The 21,253-nt window shown below is 46.2% G+C and overlaps 1 protein-coding gene across 1 annotated transcript in view; it reads left to right on the forward strand.

Moving 5' to 3' along the window:
- The first annotated feature begins 912 nt into the window (after positions 1-912).
- The window catches only part of LOC117532050, a 51,628-nt gene continuing 31,287 nt past the window's right edge, over positions 913-21,253 (forward strand). Inside the window, exons 1-3 of the mRNA XM_034195281.1 lie at positions 913-1,283; positions 1,383-1,498; positions 15,779-19,846. Coding sequence (XP_034051172.1) covers positions 16,411-19,846 — 3,436 coding nt within the window. The 5' untranslated portion in view covers positions 913-1,283; positions 1,383-1,498; positions 15,779-16,410. The remainder of the gene's footprint in view (positions 1,284-1,382; positions 1,499-15,778; positions 19,847-21,253) is intronic.

Genomic DNA, 21,253 nt, shown 5'->3' on the forward strand with positions numbered 1-21,253 from the left:
GGAGAGTGAGAGAGAGATAGATAGATAGATAGAGATGACGGCTGGATGGATAGATGCATAGATGATGGATAGAAGGATGGCTGGATGGATGGATAGAAGAACGCAGATGCACAGAAACACAGATAGATGCATAGATGATGGTTGATATATAGATGGACAGATAGGGTGATGTATGGATGGATGGATGGATGGTAGATGCATATAGACACAAATAGCTAGATAGAACAGTAGATAGGTAGATACATATAAATCACGGATGATAGCAGGATGGCTGGATGGAGAGAAGGATGGTAGATACAGTACTAGATGATGGATGATAGATAGATAGATAGACAGACACATATAGATGACGACAGGATGGATAGATGCATATAGACACAGATAACTAGATATAACAGTAGATAGGTAGATACATATAAATCACGGATGATAGCAGGATGGCTGGATGGATAGATGATGGGTAGATGGAGAGAAGGATGGTAGATACTGTACTAGATGATAGATAGATAGATAGATAGATAGATAGATTTGTCCTGTTCTCCATCCTTACCACTTTTTTAATATCTGATGATGATTTCCCAGAAGAACCCCACTCAGGTGAAACTCAATCTTGAAGTGAATGAGAGAAGAGACAGATAGAGGAAATGATTGGACTGATAAAAGAAAAGAGATGAGGGTAGAGAAATGAAATGGAGGAAGAGTGAAAGAGAAGCAGATGGACGGGAGAAGTTGGTATCTTTGCTGCTCCAAAGCTCTTAAAGCCCTAAAGCTGTGCGGAGTGTAAATGGGAACACAAGATAGTGAAAAGACAGAAGAGGGAGATGGAGGGAGCGAGCAGGCAGGGGGAGGCTGAATAAAGGAGAAGAAAAGCTGAGGGAGAGGAGGAGGAGGGTTTGCGTTGGTGTGTTGGTTGGCAGAAAGCTTGTCAGAAAAACCTTCCTCTGACAGAAGGCATGATTCACAGCGAAGAGACGGAGAGGGACAGACAAGCGACAGAGAAAGAGAAAAACGACAGAGATAAAGAGAGAGAGATTCAACCGAGGCAGAGATGCCGGTAAGGGAAAGGATTTGAGAGAAGGACATCGTAGTGAAGGAGACTGGCCTGAATGATGCTTCTGAATGGCTGTGACCGTGTTGATGAGGAAAAGAGAGCAGGTGGCGGGCAGGATGCTCTGAGAACGTAGGTGCTGTGAGACACCGAGGCGAGCCACACTATCAGTGGGCTGCTTTGATGGAAGACGTCTCCGCTGCATGCAAATGTGATGCTTGTATCGCTTCCACTGGTACATCTTAGGACTTTCTCAGTATATCATCTTTTGTTGGCTGCTCTCAAGAAAGAGTTTGGCATCAACAAATGATTCTGTGGTTCTTCTTCATTTTAGTTTCCTGTCTGTCCTGGTTGATTTGTGGTGGAAATAGTCTTGATGATGCTGTCAGATGTCTCGGAATGTTTGGTGGCATCTATGCTTCTCGGCTGTGCAATTCTACCTTCATTCTGGTGAGTTTTTTAAAATTCCAAACATTGCAGAGCTTTTGTTAAAAAATGGGACTGGGGCAACATGCAGGACATGTTCAGTTCCATAAGATTTTATGGCGTGTTAACAGTTTAGGTCTTAATTACACATGATGATGTACAAAACAGCTATAAAGGAATATTGACGTCACCTTGATGTTATTTTTGCATTTCATGGAGGTTTTAGATTTTGCTGGGTTTCACATTTGCCTTCAAATTCAAAACGTGTATAATCGGTTTTTGTCTTTTGCCATATTTGAGATTGTGAAAACTGTTTTCTAATAAATCAACCAAACAGATTAGTTAAATGCCAACTGCGGTACACTTCTTATGTCAAAACATTTTTCAGAAAAGCACCGCATCCTCTAATTAAAGAAGATGTCTACTTATGATTAATTACTGACAGCCCTCTGATGGCTAACAAATCTTCTGTTTGAGCTATTTGACCCAAGCGGCAACATGAGCCCACTGGAACTGAGGGAGACAGAGAGATGTAGTCCTTGACTGGCCACTTGAGGCAGCACCAAAACAGAGCACTTTCCCATAGGACTCCATGTTAAAATGTCCCACTTTAGATTAAGTTAAGAAGAAAGTTTAAGTGACTTGGACTCTGAGAGAGGGGCGTGCTCAGGCGTCTATCGTCACACATAGTGCCACATATACCCCCCCCCCTTCATGCATTAATAAGTTCATCGTTTAGCCGATGTGAACTTGGCGCCATATAGAACATAGGCACTGGCTTCATTTTGGCTCTTCCGGGTCTCTATAGAAAACCAATGGGTGACGTCACGCAGGCGTCGTCCATTATCAATCAATCAATCAATCAATCAATCAATTTTATTTATATAGCGCCAAATCACAACAAACAGTTGCCCCAAGGCGCTTTATATTGTAAGGCAAGGCCATACAATAAGTACAGAAAAACCCCAACAGTCAAAACGACCCCCTGTGAGCAAGCACTTGGCGACAGTGGGAAGGAAAAACTCCCTTTTAACAGGAAGAAACCTCCAGCAGAACCAGGCTCAGGGAGGGGCAGTCTTCTGCTGGGACTGGTTGGGGCTGAGGAGAGAGAATCAGGAAAAAGACATGCTGTGGAAGAGAGCAGAGATCAATCACTAATGATTAAATGCAGAGTGGTGCATACAGAGCAAAAAGAGAAAGAAACACTGGGTGCATCATGGGAACCCCCCAGCAGTCTAAGTCTATAGCAGCATAACTAAGGGATGGTTCAGGGACACCTGATCCAGCCCTAACTATAAGCTTTAGCAAAAAGGAAAGTTTTAAGCCTAATCTTAAAAGTAGAGAGGGTGTATGTCTCCCTGCTCTCTCCTTCTAGTCCCCGTCAGTACTCTAGCTGCAGCATTTTGAATTAACTGAAGGCTTTTCAGGGAACTTTTAGGACAACTTGATAATAATGAATTACAATAGTCCAGCCTAGAGGAAATAAATGCATGAATTAGTTTTTCAGCATCACTCTGAGACAAGACCTTTCTAATTTTAGAGATATTGCGCACATGCAAAAAAGCAGTCCTACATATTTGTTTAATATGCGCATTGAAGGACATATCCTGATCAAAAATGACTCCAAGATTTCTCACAGTATTACTAGAGGTCAGGGTAATGCCATCCAGAGTAAGGATCTGGTTAGACACCATGTTTCTAAGATTTGTGGGGCCAAGTACAATAACTTCAGTATTACTAGAGGTCAGGGTAATGCCATCTGTTGTGTGGGCCGCTGAAGAGGAGGTACTGCTGGCCCACCACCACAAGATGGCGCCCTGCTTGAAGTGCGGGCTTCAAGCACGAGAGGGCGTCGGAGCGACCGGGAGTGACAGCTGTCACTCATCATCTGTACCAGCTGTCACTCATCCATTATTCAACACCATCACCATAAAGGCCGGACTGCAACTCCACCTCCCCGCCGAGAAATCAGCTACCCTAAAGGTAATTTCTCTGCTGTCTCTATAATAAACAAGAGTCTGATCTCATTTACAGCCGTTTTCCTGCGACGTGTCCTTATCTGCTGCATTGCCGTTTGGTGTGGACTGCGACGGCTTCGCCTCACACCCCAACCAGATAAGTAGTTTTCCAGGAGCTGTACGAGTGTGTTATTGGAGGTGGAGGTTCTCCCTCCTTACAGGACACAGACTGAAGAATTACTGTGTGCGAACTCACACTCACCTGCATTGTTTCTGTTCTCTCTGCCAGCAGTACCAGGTCTGACAGCTGGAGACGGTGGCCACCTGGGGACCCAGGACTTGGCGGCTCCGGTGTTCTTCAGATCCGTTGGTGGTGGAAGCCGTATGGGATCCGGCTCGTTTCTGGACGGACGTCTCCTATCCTCGAGCCTGCCCAAACATCACTCAACGTATAGTTGACTGTTTTTCCAAACCTGTTTTGTCTGTATTCCGTTGTGCACGTCATAACATTAAATTGTTACTGTTTTGGCTTATCCATTGCCCGTTCATTTACGCCCCCTGTTGTGGGTCCGTGTTCCTACACTTTCACAACAGGATTTCTCGGCCAGCGTCATGGATCCCGAGGGGCGTCAACCATCGCTTGAACAGCCAATGGAAGAGCGAAGTGAACAGGCGTCAGCAGGAGGCGTGTTAGGTGAGCTGCAGCAAATCTTAACCGCTTTTACTGCTCGGTTGGACTTAGTTACCGAGCAGAACGTTATTCTCAATTGGAGGATGGAGGCTCTCACCGCCCAGGTGGAAGCGCATGCTCAGGGCGCTGCTGCAGCACCTCCTCCTGTTGACCGAGTGCCAGAAACAGACATTCCGCTGGTCGTTCAACGAAGCCCCCCACCATCCCCTGAAGCATACATAAGCCCTCCGGAGTCATACGGAGGCTGTGTCGAGACGTGCGCGGACTTCTTGATGCAGTGCTTGCTCGTCTTTTCACAGCGTCATGTACGCGTCAGACGCTAGCCGGGTGGCTTACGTAATAAATTTGTTTCCAGGAGAGGCATGCACCTGGACTACGGCGCTCTGGGAGCAAAATTCACGGCTCCTAATGACATATACTGGGTTTGTGAGGGAGTTCAAACAGGTTTTTGATCACCCCAATAGAGGCGAGACTGCTTCGAACGTGCTGCTGTCAATGAGACAGGGGCGTCGGAGTGCAGCGGAGTATGCAGTCGACTTCCGCATCGCGGCTGCGAGGTCCGGCTGGAATGATGTTGCGCTCCGCGCCGCCTTCGTAAACGGACTGTCTCCGGTCCTGAAGGAGCACCTGCTGGCTAAGGACGAACCGCGGGACTTGGATGGGCTTGTTGATCTGGTTATACGATTAGATAACCGATTAGAGGAACATCGTCAGGAGCAGGGCGGGGGGCGTGGCCGGGCACGAGCCATCCCTCTCTCTTCTGGGTCCGAAAGGGTGCCGCCGTCCCCACGCTCCACAGCCAGAGACTCCCGTGTGGCAACAGCTCCCCCTGCTGACGAAGCTATGGACACAAGCAGGGCCAAAGTCAAATCAAATAACGGACAACGGAGGCTGGCCCGCGGGGAGTGTTTTTTCTGTGGCTCGAGTGAGCATCTACAGAGGAACTGCCCCAAGCGGTTAAACGACAACGCCCACCCTTAGAAACTGGGCTAAGGGTGGGCCATAACACGCACGCGGGGAAACCCCGTAAATCAGCACGCATCCCAGTTACGATCCTGAGTGGGGATCTGACCCTTCACGCCCCAGTACTGGTAGACACGGGGTCGGAAGGGAATCTGCTGGACAGCAGATGGGCAAGGGAGGTCGGGCTCCCTCTAGTGGCTCTACCTTCACCTTTGAAGGTGCGGGCACTAGATGGCACCCTTCTTCCACTAATCACACACCAGACACAGCCCGTGACGTTGCTTGTGTCTGGTAATCACAGGGAGGAAATTGTGTTTTTTGTAACACCGTCCACCTCCCGTGTGATTTTGGGTTATCCTTGGATGATAAAGCACAATCCCCGGATTGATTGGCTGTCTGGGGTTGTGGCTCAGTGGAGCGAAACCTGCCACCGGGAATGTTTAGGATGCTCGGTTCCGCCTGGTGTGACAGCTAATGAGGAGGTCAAAGTCCCCCCCAATCTGACGGCGGTGCCGGAGGAGTACCATGATCTTGCACTCACTCTTCCCCCGCACCGACCGTACGATTGCGCCATTGACTTGATCCCGGGCGTTGAGTACCCGTCCAGTAGGCTGTACAACCTCTCACGTCCGGAACGCGAATCAATGGAGACCTACATCCGGGATTCGTTAGCCGCCGGGTTGATCCGGAACTCCACCTCCCCGATGGGTGCAGGTTTCTTTTTTGTGGGTAAGAAGGACGGCGGACTCCGTCCATGCATCGATTACAGAGGGCTGAACGGCATAACGGTTCGCAATCGATACCCGTTGCCCCTGTTGGATTCGGTATTCACGCCCCTGCATGGAGCCCAAATATTCACCAAACTCGATCTTAGGAATGCGTACCACCTGGTTCGGATCTGGAAGGGAGACGAATGGAAGACGGCATTTAACACCCCGTTAGGTCACTTTGAGTACCTGGTCATGCCGTTCGGCCTCACCAATGCGCCCGCGACGTTCCAGGCCTTGGTTAATGACGTCTTGCGGGACTTCCTGCATCGGTTTGTCTTCGTATATCTAGACGATATACTCATCTTCTCCCCGGATCCTGAGACCCATGTCCAGCATGTACGTCAGGTCCTGCAGCGGTTGTTGGAGAACCGGCTGTTTGTGAAGGTCGAGAAGTGCGAGTTCCACCGCACTTCTTTGTCCATCCTGGGGTTCATAATCTCCTCCAACTCCGTCGCCCGTGATCCGGCCAAGGTTGCGGCGGTGAGAGACTGGCCCCAACCAACAAACCGAAGGAAACTGCAACAGTTCCTCGGTTTTGCGAATTTTTACTGGAGGTTCATCAAGGGCTACAGTCAGGTAGTTAGCCCCATGACAGCCCTGACCTCCACTAAAGTCCCCTTCACCTGGTCGGATCGGTGCGAAGCTGCGTTTAGGGAGTTGAAACGCTGGCTCTCGACTGCACCAGTTCTGGTGCAGCCCGATCCAAAATGCCAGTTTATAGTCGAAGTGGATGCCTCTGACTCAGGGATAGGAGCCGTGCTTTCCCAGAGCAGGGAGTCCGACAAGGTTCTCCACCCATGTGCCTACTTTTCCCGCAGGTTGACCCCAGCTGAAAGGAACTATGACGTCGGCAATCGGGAACTTCTTGCGGTGAAGGAGGCTCTGGAGGAGTGGAGACACCTGTTGGAGGGAGCTTCGGTACCATTTACGGTTTTCACGGACCATCGGAACCTGGAGTACATTCGTACCGCCAAGCGTCTGAACCCCAGGCAAGCCCGCTGGTCACTGTTCTTCAGGCGTTTTGACTTTGAGATCACATATCGCCCCGGGACGAAGAACCAACGATCTGACGCCCTGTCCTGGGTGCACGAGGAGGAAGTCAGGCCGACGGAAACCATCATCCCCGAGTTCACTGTCATGGCCACCCTCACCTGGGACGTGGAGAAGACCGTCCGGGAGGCCCTGACACGGAACCCGGACCCGGGAACCGGTCCGAAGAACAAGTTGTACGTCCCACCAGAGGCCAAGGCTGCAGTCCTAGACTTCTGTCATGGTTCCAAGCTCTCCTGCCATCCAGGGGTGCGAAGAACCATGGCAGTGGTCCGGCAGCACTTCTGGTGGGCGTCTCTGGAAGCCGATGTCCGGGAATACGTCCAGGCCTGCACCACCTGCGCCAGGGGCGAAGCTGACCATCATAAGGCCCCAGGCCTCCTCCAGCCTTTGCCCGTGCCTCATCGCCCCTGGTCTCACATCGGCCTGGACTTCGTCACTTCGTGGCCCTCCCGAAGCTCCCGACGGCCCAGGAGACTGCAGACCTCCTGGTCCACCACGTCGTGCGTCTGCATGGGATTCCATTGGACATCATCTCGGATCGTGGTCCTCAGTTCTCCTCTCAAGTCTGGAGGAGTTTCTGCAGGGAACTGGGGGCCACCGTAAGTCTCTCGTCCGGGTACCATCCTCAGACGAACGGACAGGCAGAGCGGGCGAACCAGGATTTGGAGCAGGCCCTCAGCTGCGTGACCTCCGTGCACCCGACGGCCTGGAGCAACCATCTGGCCTGGATCGAGTACGCTCACAATAGTCAAGTATCATCTGCTACCGGCCTCTCCCCATTTGAGGTGTGTTTGGGGTACCAGCCCCCATTGTTCCCATTGGTGGAGGGAGAGGTCGGGGTGCCCTCGGTCCAGGCCCATCTGAGGAGGTGCCGTCGGGTGTTGCGTACCGCCCGCTCTGCCCTGCTCGAAGCCCGGACGAGGGCCAAGGCCCATGCAGACCGCCAGCGTTCCCCGGCCCCTGCATACCAGCCCGGGCAGGAGGTTTGGCTATCCACAAAGGACATCCCCCTGCAGGTGGAATCCCAGAAGCTAAAGGACAGGTTCATAGGACCTTTTACCATACTCAAAGTCCTCAGTCCGCCAGCTTCACTGCGGATACACCCAGGTTTTTCATGTGTCAAGACTCAAGCCCTGCCATACCTCACCACTGTGTACCCCTGGACCGGCGCCGCCTCCTGCCCGGATCATCGACGGGGAGCCCACGTGGACAGTACGCCGGCTCCTGGACGTCCGTCGAAAGGGCCGGGGGTTCCAGTATCTGGTGGACTGGGAGGGTTATGGACCCGAAGAGCACTCCTGGGTGAAGAGGAGCTTCATCCTGGACCCGGCCCTCCTGGCCGACTTCTACACCCGTCACACGGACAAGCCTGGTCCTGTTGTGTGGGCCGCTGAAGAGGAGGTACTGCTGGCCCACCACCACAAGATGGCGCCCTGCTTGAAGTGCGGGCTTCAAGCACGAGAGGGCGTCGGAGCGACCGGGAGTGACAGCTGTCAATCATCATCTGTACCAGCTGTCACTCATCCATTACTCAACACCATCACCATAAAGGCCGGACTGCAACTCCACCTCCCCGCCGAGAAATCAGCTACCCTAAAGGTAATTTCTCTGCTGTCTCTATAATAAACAAGAGTCTGATCTCATTTACAGCCGTTTTCCTGCGACGTGTCCTTATCTGCTCCATTGGCGTTTGGTGTGGACTGCGACGGCTTCACCTCACACCCCAACCAGATAAGTGGTTTTCCAGGAGCTGTACGAGTGTGTTATTGGAGGTGGAGGTTCTCCCTCCTTACAGGACACAGACTGAAGAATTACTGAGTGTGCGAACTCACACTCACCTGCATTGTTTTTGTTCTCTCTGCCAGCAGTACCAGGTCTGACAGCTGGAGACGGTGGCCACCTGGGGACTCAGGACTTGGGGCTCCGGTGTTCTTCAGATCCGTTGGTGGTGGAAGCCGTGTGGGATCCGGCTCGTTTCTGGACGGACGTCTCCTATCCTCGAGCCTGCCCACATGTCACTCAACGTATAATTGACTGTTTTTCCAAACCTGTTTTGTCTGTATTCCATTGTGCACGTCATAACATTAAATTGTTACTGTTTTGGCTTATCCATTGCCCGTTCATTTACTCCCCCTGTTGTGGGTCCGTGTTCCTACACTTTTACAACAGCCATCCAGAGTAAGGATCTGGTTAGACACCATGTTTCTAAGATTTGTGGGGCCAAGTACAATAACTTCAGTTTTATCTGAATTTAAAAGCAGGAAATTAGAGGGCATCTATGTCTTTATGTCTGTAAGACATTCCTGCAGTTTAACTAATTGGTGTGTGTCCTCTGGCTTCATGGATAGATAAAGCTGGGTATCATCTGCGTAACAATGAAAATTTAAGCAATGCTTTCTAATAATACTGCCTAAGGGAAGCATGTATAAAGTGAATAAAATTGGTCCTAGCACAGAACCTTGTGGAACTCCATAATTAACCTTAGTCTGTGAAGAAGACTCCCCATTTACATGAACAAATTGTAATCTATTAGATAAATATGATTCAAACCACCGCAGCGCTGTGCCTTTAATACCTATGGCATGCTCTAATCTCTGTAATAAAATTTTATGGTCAACAGTATCAAAAGCAGCACTGAGGTCTAACAGGACAAGCACAGAGATGAGTCCACTGTCTGAGGCCATAAGAAGATCATTTGTAACCTTCACTATTGCTGTTTCTGTACTATGATGAATTCTAAACCCTGACTGAAACTCTTCAAATAGACCATTCCTCTGCAGATGATCAGTTAGCTGTTTTACAACTACCCTTTCAAGAATTTTTGAGAGAAAAGGAAGGTTGGAGATTGGCCTATAATTAGCTAAGATAGCTGGGTCAAGTGATGGCTTTTTAAGTAATGGTTTAATTACTGAAACCTTAAAAGCCTGTGGTACATAGCCAACTAATAAAGATAGATTGATCATATTTAAGATCGAAGCATTAATTAATGGTAGGGCTTCCTTGAGCAGCCTGGTAGGAATGGGGTCTAATAGACATGTTGATGGTTTGGAGGAAGTAACTAATGAAAATAACTCTGAACAATCGGAGAGAAAGAGTCTAACCAAATACCAGCATTACTGAAAGCAGCCGAAGATAACGATATGTCTTTGGGATGGTTATGAGTAATTTTTTCTCTAATAGTTAAAATTTTATTAGCAAAGAAAGTCATGAAGTCATTACTAGTTAAAGTTAAAGGAATACTCGGCTCAATAGAGCTCTGAGTCTTTGTCAGCCTGGCTACAGTGCTGAAAAGAAACCTGAGGTTCTTATTTTCTTCAATTAGTGATGAGTAGTAACATGTCCTAGCTTTACGGAGGGCTTTTTTATAGAGCAACAGATTCCTTTTCCAGGCTAAATGAAGATTTTCTAAGTTAGTGAGACGCCATTTCCTCTCCAACTTACGGGTTATCTGCTTTAAGCTGCGAGTTTGTGAGTTTGAGACTGCATATATTATATATATGGTTTGACCACAGTATTTTTTTTTTTTATTTAACCTTATTTAACCAGGAAAGTCCCATTGAGATTACCAATCTCTTTGTCAAGGGAGTCCTGGCCAAGACAGCGGCACAGATCACACCAGTTCAGGACATTACAAACAATTTCATAACAATTTCATAAGACTATTTAAAAACATGTACAATCCATGGCTTTCATTTCCAAACCTTTGAGCAAAAGTTTAAACTGGCCTATTGAAACCAGTTCCTTTAATTTCCAGTCTTTTTGTAAATTGTTCCATGTTGTGGGAGCAGAATACTGAAATGCCACCTTACCAACTTCTGTACGGACACTTGGTACAGACAATAACAGTGCATCTTGTGAACGCAAAGAATACAGTCCAGCCGCTTTTGGTTGAATATATATTCACAAATATCATGGGAGCAGGCACAGAATACCCTTATAAATGAATGCATACCAGTGAGTGAGTCTACGATTCTCCAATGCTGGCCACCCCACACATCCGTAAAGTTCACAGTGATGTGTGTGGGGCTTACAGTTTGTAACAAACCGCAACGAAGCATGATAAACAGAATCCAGTAATTTCAATACTTGAATTGGGGCATTCATATAAATGAGGTCACCATAATCCAAAATAGGTAAAAATGTTGCAGCTACAAGTTTCTTTTTTGCATTGAAGGAAAAACGTAGCCTATTTCTGAAGTAAAAACCAATTTCCAGCCTCAATTTCCTAACCAAATGTTCAACATATCCTTTAAAGCTAAGATTGTCATCAATTACGGACGGTGCCTGCTCCCAGACCACCAATAACCAGCAAAAATCTATTTAAGCATAAAAATTCAAAAAGAAAAAATATAGCACCTTCAACTGCACCACAGACTAAAACAGTTAAATGTGGTCTATTAAACATTAGATCTCTCTCTTCTAAGTCCCTGTTATTAAATGATATAATAATTGATCAACATATTGATTTATTCTGCCTTACAGAAACCTGGTTACAACAGGATGAATATGTTAGTTTAAATGAGTCAACACCCCCGAGTCACACTAACTGCCAGAACGCTCATAGCACGGGCCGAGGCAGAGGATTAGCAGCAATCCTCCACTCCAGCTTATTAAGTAATCAAAAACACAGACAGAGCTTTAATTCATTTGAAAGCTTGACTCTTAGTCTTGTCCATCCAAATTGGAAGTCCCAAAAAACAGTTTTATTTGTTGTTATCTATTGTTCACCTGGTCATTACTGTGAGTTTCTCTGTGAATTTTCGGACCTTTTGTCTGACTTAGTGCTTAGCTCAGATAAGATAATTATAGTGGGCGATTTTAACATCCACACAGATGCTGAGAATGACAGCCTCAACACTGCATTTAATCTATTGTTAGACTCGATTGGCTTTGCTCAAAATGTAAATGAGTCCACCCACCACTTTAATCATACCTTAGATCTTGTTCTGACTTATGGGATGGAAATTGAAGACTTAACAGTATTCCCTTAAAACCTCCTTCTGTCTGATCATTTCTTAATAACATTTACATTTACTCTGATGGACTACCCAGGAGTGGGGAATAAGTTTCATTACAGTAGAAGTCATTCAGAAAGCGCTGTAACTAGGTTTAAGGATATGATTCCTTCTTTATGTTCTCCAATGCCATATACCAACACAGTGCAGAGTAGCTACCTAAACTCTGAGTGAGATAGATTATCTCATCAATAGTTTTATATCCTCATTGAGGACAACTTTGGATGCTGTAGCTCCTCTGAAAAAGAGAGCCTTAAATCAGAAGTGCCTGACTCCGTGGTATAACTCACAAACTCGCAGCTTAAAGCAGATAACCCGTAAGTTGGAGAGGAAATGGCGTCTCACTAATTTAGAAGATCTTCACTTAGCCTGGAAAAAGAGTCTGTTGCTCTATAAAAAAGCCCTCCATAAAGCTAGGACATCTTACTACTCATCACTAATTGAAGAAAATAAGAACAACCCCAGGTTTATTTTCAGCACTGTAGCCAGGCTGACAAAGAGTCAGAGCTCTATTGAGCCGAGTATTCCTTTAACTAGTATAATGACTTCATGACTTTCTTTGCTAATAAAATTTTAACTATTAGAGAAAAATTACTCATAACCATCCCAAAGACATATCGTTCTCTTTGGCTGCTTTCAGTGATGCCGGTATTTGGTTAGACTCTTTCTCTCCGATTGTTCTGAGTTATTTTCATTAGTTACTTACTCCAAACCATCAACATGTCTATTAGACCCCATTCCTACCAGGCTGCTCAAGGAAGCCCTACCATTAATTAATGCTTCAATCTTAAATATGATCAATCTATCTTTATTAGTTGACTATGTACCACAGGCTTTTAAGGTGGCAGTAATTAAACCATTACTTAAAAAGCCATCACTTGACCCAGCTATCTTAGCTAATTATAGGCCAATCTCCAACCTTCCTTTTCTCTCAAAAATTCTTGAAAGGGTAGATGTAAAACAGCTAACTGATCATCTGCAGAGGAATGGTCTATTTGAAGAGTTTCAGTCAGGGTTTAGAATTCATCATAGTACAGAAACAGCATTAGTGAAGGTTACAAATGATCTTCTTATGGCCTCAGACAGTGGACTCATCTCTGTGCTTTGTTCATGTAAATGGGGAGTCTTCTTCACAGACTAAGGTTAATTATGGAGTTCCACAAGGTTCTGTGCTAGGACCAATTTTATTCATTTTATACATGCTTCCCTTAGGCAGTAGTATTAGACAGCATTGCTTAAATTTTCATTGTTACGCAGATGATACCCAGCTTTATCTATCCATGAAGCCAGAGGACACACACCAATTAGCTAAACTGCAGGATTGTCTTACAGACATAAAGACATAGATGACCTCTAATTTCCTGCTTTTAAACTCAGATAAAACTGAAGTTATTGTACTTGGCCCCACAAATCTTAGAAACATGGTGTCTAACCAGATCCTTACTCTGGATGGCATGACCCTGACCTCTAGTAATACTGTGAGAAATCTTGGAGTCATTTTTGATCAGGATATGTCATTCAATGCGCATATTAAACAAATATGTAGGACTGCTTTTTTGCATTTGCGCAATATCTCTAAAATTAGAAAGGTCTTGTCTCAGAGTGATGTTGAAAAACTAATTCATGCATTTATTTCCTCTAGGCTGGACTATTGTAATTCATTATTATCAGGTTGTCCTAAAAGTTCCCTGAAAAGCCTTCAGTTAATTCAAAATGCTGCAGCTACTGACGGGGACTAGAAGGAGAGAGCATATTTCACCCATATTGGCCTCTCTTCATTGGCTTCCTGTTAATTCTAGAATAGAATTTAAAATTCTTCTTCTTACTTATAAGGTTTTGAATAATCAGGTCCCATCTTATCTTAGGGACCTCATAGTACCATATCACCCCAAAAGAGCGCTTCGCTCTCAGACTGCAGGCTTACTTGTAGTTCCTAGGGTTTGTAAGAGTAGAATGGGAGGCAGAGCCTTCAGCTTTCAGGTTCCTCTCCTGTGGAACCAGCTCCCAATTCGGATCAGGGAGACAGACACCCTCTCTACTTTTAAGATTAGGCTTAAAACTTTCCTTTTTGCTAAAGCTTATAGTTAGGGCTGGATCAGGTGACCCTGAACCATCCCTTAGTTATGCTGCTATAGACTTAGACTGCTGGGGGGTTCCCATGATGCACTGAGTGTTTCTTTCTCTTTTTGCTCTGTATGCACCACTCTGCATTTAATCATTAGTGATTGATCTCTGCTCCCCTCCACAGCATGTCTTTTTCCTGGTTCTCTCCCTCATCCCCAACCAATCCCAGCAGAAGACTGCCCCTCCCTGAGCCTGGTTCTGCTGGAGGTTTCTTCCTGTTAAAAGGGAGTTTTTCCTTCCCACTGTCGCCAAGTGCTTGCTCACAGAGGGTTGTTTTGACCGTTGGGATTTTTCCGTAATTATTGTATGGCTTTGCCTTGCAATATAAAGTGCCTTGGGGCAACTGTTTGTTGTGGTTTGGCACTATATAAATAAAATTGATTTGATTTGAATTAAAATACCTAAATATTTAAAAGATTTAACTCTTTCGATTTCTGTCCCTTGAAGAGTGACAATTGGAGGATGTATCTACAGATTGCTCTTTGTTTTTGAAAATAGCATCAACTTGCTCTTATTTGCGTTTAAAGAAAAATCCAGTTGTAGAAACATGTTTTGAACTATATTGAAAGCATTTTGTAATGTAAAAACACTAGCACTAAGAGTTTTTTCAAAACTATAGATAACCATATCATCAGCGTAAAATGGTAGTTGGTGCCCACAAGATCCTAGCCAACATTGTTCACATAGACAGTAAATCAGAGTGCCCCCAAAACAGAGCCTTGGGGCACTCCTTTAGTTAATGAAAGAATATTAGAACAAATATTATCTGATTTAACACAGTGGGACCTGTCAGTGAGATAATTACAGATCCATCCAGCTGCCTTTTTTGACAGTCCAATATTGATCAATCTCTCTTTGAGTAAAACATGATTTACAGAATCAAAAGCTTTTGACAAATCAATGAAAAGCGCTGTACAATGTTTCTTTTTGTCAAGAGCTGTTGAGTATGTGTTGTAACATCGGCATACTAACATATGTAAGTTACATTAACACATTTCACTCTTGGGCAATGTCATGCCTGCATTAGGCAGCTGAAAGTGTGGCTTTTCTTCAGAAAAAGATAAAGAGCAATAGCTGCGTAACACCATTTGGTAAAAGGAAACCTGTCAAAAAGAAAACTGAGACTTGTGCACTTACCAGTGCCAGCTGACTCTCAACCAACTGCTTCATCAAAAGCTTCATGACTTAAACCTTCATTTAACAGCTTACTTGAGACTACTGGCATCTACCGGTCAAAAAATATATAGCATACTGTGATATTAAAAGGCTGAGTGCCACATAGCACAATTTCTGTGGGAATGTTAACAGCAAGCAATACTGTAGCCACTATTTTTCACAAAAAAGATAAGTAGTAATGAATATATAGTCAGTGCGACGTACATGTACAATGCACGCACCGTAAACCGCATAAACATATAGTACTGATGAATGCTGTCACATTTGTTCCAGTACCATGTGTTGCAAAGCTTCAATTAGTTTTTGGGGCCTTTAGCCAAAAATCACGACTTTCTTTGTAAAATGGAACAGTTAAATCTGTCTCACCGACAGCTAGATTTCAAACGTGGGGTTGAACCTGACATAATCTAATATATCTTCTTTTTTTGTTAGATAGTGTACGGTAGTGCAGTGGATGCGGAGATGTGCAGATCCACCGAGATATTTGTTGGATGTTGTGTGCACCTGTTGACTGTATATTTAAGTGTTTCTCTTTTGTGCCTGTCCTCACACAGACTGAGGATGTTAATGGAAGCAGAATGAGAAGACAAGCCTCAGCTGGCTCCAGCCCTCCATCTACTGTACTCTGCCTTCTATCAGGCTGTTTGATTGACTAACGCTCTGCTGGATAAAGACATAATTGACTCAGAACGCAGCCAGAACAGTAATCAAGCAGAATAAATACAAATGCAGTTGTACCAAGAAGAGAAGCTTCTAACAGTTAACTAGAAACTGGACTTTTATCATCTTATTTCTGAATGTTGACCTAAATCCATTTGGAATATTCCTCAAAGCACCAGCTCTTGGACTTGAAAATGGAGATTTTGGCAATGCTTTTTTTTTTTTTTTTTTGCCCTTTCAACAACACAATGCATCTGTCATAAGAATGTCTTGACTCTTCACTAAAACAGGGATTATGCCGCTGTAGTTTTCCAGCGCAGAAGAAGCAGAAACTTGAATTTTTGGGGGGTTTCAACTTTGTATCTCACCATGAATTATTCACATCTGACTGATGTTGCATGTTCTCAAATAAGTTTTGCATGCAACAATTTTCATACATATAACTATTAACCAATTCACAATTCACTCCTCAAATTTCATCCGTGCCTCCCCCCAGCCCCTCCCACCCTCAGCCATCCAGCCAATTATGGGCAAGCCTCTTAGCCGTCCTGGATGTTTCAGGAAGAGCTCCTGCTGCCTGGAGAAACATGGAGCTGGGGATGGGGCATTGGGAGGGCGGGATGGGGGAGTGGAGGGAGGCTACGGAGATGGCTACATACCCCAGCGGTCCATCTATGATACGATGTGCATCAATCAGCAGATTGATAGTCATCATCATCATCATCATCATCACCCTGGAGACTCTATGCGGCGAGAAGGTGGAGATGGAGGGAGCTATAGCTACTCTGCAAGTGGTTCCCTGAGGGTCAGCAGGTCTCCCACTGACTTTTTTGATTCTCAGCCTCGTTCTTTAACGCCTAACCCCTCATTCGTGCGCCGCTTGGATGAAAGGGCCATCTATGACTCTCTAAAACTTGGGGCTGAAGATATTGATGGAAACATGTGTCATTCACCAGGACGATTTACCAGATCAGTTTCTCCCTCAGTTTCCTCATTTTCAGCACCAGGAGTATCTTCCTCCTCATCTAAAAAATACCATCATCACCACCATCACCATGGAGACAGCACAAAGAGCAGAGACAGCCGACACTCCTGGAAAGTCTTGACACCTCCAAAGCAGCTTGAGTGTCTTGAGCTTTCCACAAGCGATATGATGGACAGAGGAGACTCATATCTGAACCCAGGTCACTACCCTCCCCCTGGGGGCCAGTCCTCTATTAACTCCCCCTTGATTTCCCCATTCTCCAACTCACCTTCGTCCTCTGGATATCGCACTCCAGTCTTTTTCTCCCCTGCCAAACCTCGACCCAGTCAGACTCAGAGTTTGAGATGTTCGCCTCCACATGTAATCCAGCCAAGACATTACTCCCAAACCCAGAGCCTCAGGCTGTCCCCACCCCATGAGCTCAGACGTTCCCGATATCAGTCACCACTTGCCCAGCTGTCTGCTCATGATCTTGAACAGGACATCAGGGATCGAGGATGGGGTCGGAGTGAGAGAGAGAAGGAGTGGGAGAGAGAAAGAGAGAGAGAGATGGAGAGAGGATGGGCACAGCGAGAGTGGGAAAGAGAGAGGGAGAGGGGGAGGCTGGAAAGGGAGAGAGCAAGAGAAAGAGAGAGGAGGGAAACTACATTTGGTACCTTTGGCTATGGCCGAGCAGTTCCTCTGCATTCAGATAGAGACTCTGTGTTTTTAGATTCTGACCAGGTTCTAGACACAGCACCCTTATTGATTCCTCAGCCATCTCCTTCACCCTCTACAAATGCAGCTCCCAGAATGGGCACTGGTGCCGTGGGTAGGAATAGACCTGGTTCAAAAGTTGGCCCTGAGAATTTAGGTGGAGTTATGGTTTTTAAATATGACAACGGGTCAGCGGGATTAATGTTAATTGATAGTAAAGCTGGTGGTGGAACAAGGTCAGTGACTGAAGCTGGGCCAGGGACTATGCCAGAGACAAAAACCAGGTCTGGAATACACAATGAAAGCGAAGCTGAACCTTGGAGTAAATACGACAACGGGGCACGGGTTAGTGTTAAAAAGATGACAACAAAAACGGGGTCACAGGTGACAACAAGATCAAGTGGAAGGGATCTTGAAGGTAAGGTGCAGTCTGGGGTGGAAACAGAAAATGGGGCTCCTGCTGTGAGTAAGGATGGGCCTAGAGAACTGGCAAAAGGTGGAGATATAAGTGGAAGAGGCAGGTCTAAGCTAGAACCCATTGTTCAGGCTCAACCTTCAATTCTGACTGATGCTGAGAACAGGTCTGTGCCTGGTGATAAAGCTGGAGCTGGATCTGGTCAGGAGATGAAGGTGGAGATTGAGGCAGGTGTTGCGAATAGAGCTCGTTCCAGTCATGATGATTTAAGGGAAAAGAGCCCAGGAGTAGATGAGGAGGATCAAAGTAAATGCAACAACAAGGTTGTTCCAGCTGTTGAGTCGAGGGTAGAACCTGAAGCTGTATCAGAATTAAAAATTGATACTATGTTTATGCCTGATGCAAAACTGTACCTTGGAGCTGGTAATGATGCAGATACTAAGATCACAACTGAGACTGAAGTTATGGATGAAGGCCAGAAAAGTCCCAGTATTGCAGTTGAGGTTCAGATCAGTGACCGGGCTGAAAATATATCTGAAACTGCTCCTACTCAGAAAGATCACAAAAAGCACGTGGACATTGATAAAAGTGAGTCCAGTCATGTGGTTAAAGCTTCCAGAGCCCATAAGTCCAAAACATCAAAGTCCACCTCCAGAACTCGACCTGGCACAGCCACTGGGCTCCGACCGGGTGTGCTAAGTCCTCGACTGAGCCGAGGTCTTGTCGGCCTTGAATCACCTCATGCTGAGGGCACTGAGTCGACTTGGCCTCGCAGAATCATAGTCAGAAAGAGGACTGTTCGTCAGGGTGGTGCTCTACACAACCTTCCCATCCTCCCCCCACTCCCATCTGTTCTCTCAGCACTGGAGAAGAGGCGACCACATGCCCACCTTCAGGCACGTTCAGGCCACGTCTCAGAAAACCAGCTCTCAAATGTGATAAATGCTGCAGGCATTGTGGGGCGATGCTCATTCAAAGAACCATCACATGTAGAACCAGGACATGTCAATGTGGTGGGCAGGGCTTCTCTGAGGGAGCAGAACCTAGAGCACTGGAGGGTCTGCAGGGATCAGGATGAATCCAGGAGAGCTAGAGGCAGTGAGAACAAAGGAGAGCAGAAGGAGACCACTGTGAGGGAAGATAATAAATGGAAAGAACAGAAGAGAGAGAAAGAAAGCAATCAGGAGAGACACAGAAAGGATGAAAAAGTGGGTATCGAAGGAGACAAGGTTATGATGGAACAGCTGATAGAAAAAACTGAACCAGAAAAAGAAAAGAGAAGACCTGAAGAGCAGATCCATGAAGGTGGAAACAGAACAGAAGAGGTGAAAAAGGAGATTGTGGAAATTAAGTATGAAAACGTTGAGGATAGTGACATAGAGAGAGAGGATGGAACGCAAGAGAGGCACGGGAAAGGGGATGAGGAAGAAGTAGTGAAAGTGGAGATGGAAGAAGATGAGGATGAAGGGGGAGGAGGACCGTTTGGAGAGCCAGCAGAGATGGAAAGCTGGGATGCTGTGCTCGATATGATGAATACATTGTGGGACGAGGGCTGCGATAAAGGAGGGACAGCAGGAGGAGATTCAGATTCCCTTTCAGGCTCCTTGCAGCGTTGGCCTCTCCTCCGGCCTCCGGTCGGCTTCGGGGGGTCCCACCCGCCGTCCTCCGCAGCTTCGGAGCTCAGCCTCACAGAGCTGGAGAGGAGAGCCAGGGAGCTGGACTCTGACCTGGAACACCTGGACCTGTCTCAGCCCCACAGGGACAGCCAGGAGTTCTACCAAACACATCTGGAACCTCAGAGGGAACGAAGTGACATGTACCAAACTCACCCCGGCCCACAGAGGGAGAAGGCTGCTCTTCTGACAGGTAGATATCAAACGGTGTTAAGGTTTGATGTACTGTTGAACCCAAATATGCAGACATAAACAACTCAAGGGACGATGAGCAAAACTCAGTGATTTATTAACTGAGCCACTTGAAAATATAGTACAACAGTGTAAATGTAGACAAAGGTGATCAAAAAGAGAGTCCAAAACACAGGGGAGGCAAAAAAGTCTGAAGAACATCTGAGGGAACTAATAGACTAAACCCAGGAAGTAGCAGACGTGCACAGGGATTGTCCAAGTAACAGAGGGATACTCATAGACAAAGCACAGAGCAGGCGAGCAGAAAGGCCATTACCATAATCACCAACAGAGACCATGACAGTGAATCACAATGAACCGCCAACGTGACAAAAGAACAGGTGAGCTTCAATACCAAAACCACTGATGAGACAGGTGCGGAACAAATGAAAGCAGGAAAAAAAAAAAAAACGCATGTGGGAAATTAAGTGGCATACGAGTGACAGAACTAAATGGACAGGAACAGTGATCACAAAATAACGGACAATCAAAGGTGCAACAAAGTTCCAAAACATAACCATTATAAGAGAAACAACAACACAACAATAAATAACGACTACGACGTGAGTGCAGCAGAAAACAAGACAAGACATGCAATCAAGAAATGGAAAAATCATAAACCCAGAGGTGAGGGGCAGAGATCACACACACACACACAGGACGCAGGGGGGTCAAACGGCAGACGCACACTCACATCCACACACCAGAGGAGGGAAACGGAATGACACCCGCCATCACAGGTGCACACGCTGGACATCGGGAGATGCACCCAACCACAGGCGGCACAGACAGGGGACACAAGACAGACATGAGTAGACACACCCACACAAAAGAAGATAAAATAATGACAGATGAAAAACCCCACATAAAATACATAACTCAAAAACACGGCCAAACGTGTTATGGTTAGAGTTCTGGATGGGACCGGGCCGGTCACACAATGGACTCAAATGCTGAGAGCAATGACGAGAACAAAAGGAGATTTATTTACAGTAATGTGCAACAAAGGAAATAATGCTGTAGCTGGTAAGGGAGCCTGCAGAGTGAAGGCATGGCCTGCTCCAAGCGGTGGAAAGTCAGGAGCTGCAGTGCAAATGGAACCAATTTCAGATGGAGAACTGGTTAGAATCCAGGGCCGGACAGGACAGGACAGGAACTGGAGCCAGGTGGCTGCAAACAGAGGCAAGGACGGACGAAGGTTCTGAAGAGACAATAGTGAGTCAATTGCACTCGTAACACTGGAAGTCTTAACAACAGAACATTTAGAGTTAGCGCGGAGGCTCAGCTCAGGATTGTTCACAGTTCAGGAATGTTCAGAGGTTAGCAGTGCAATTAAGCAGCAGCACATCTTATGACGCAGTTCAATATA

This window comes from Thalassophryne amazonica, chromosome 19, assembly GCF_902500255.1.
Source record: "Thalassophryne amazonica chromosome 19, fThaAma1.1, whole genome shotgun sequence".
Lineage (NCBI taxonomy): Eukaryota > Metazoa > Chordata > Actinopteri > Batrachoidiformes > Batrachoididae > Thalassophryne > Thalassophryne amazonica.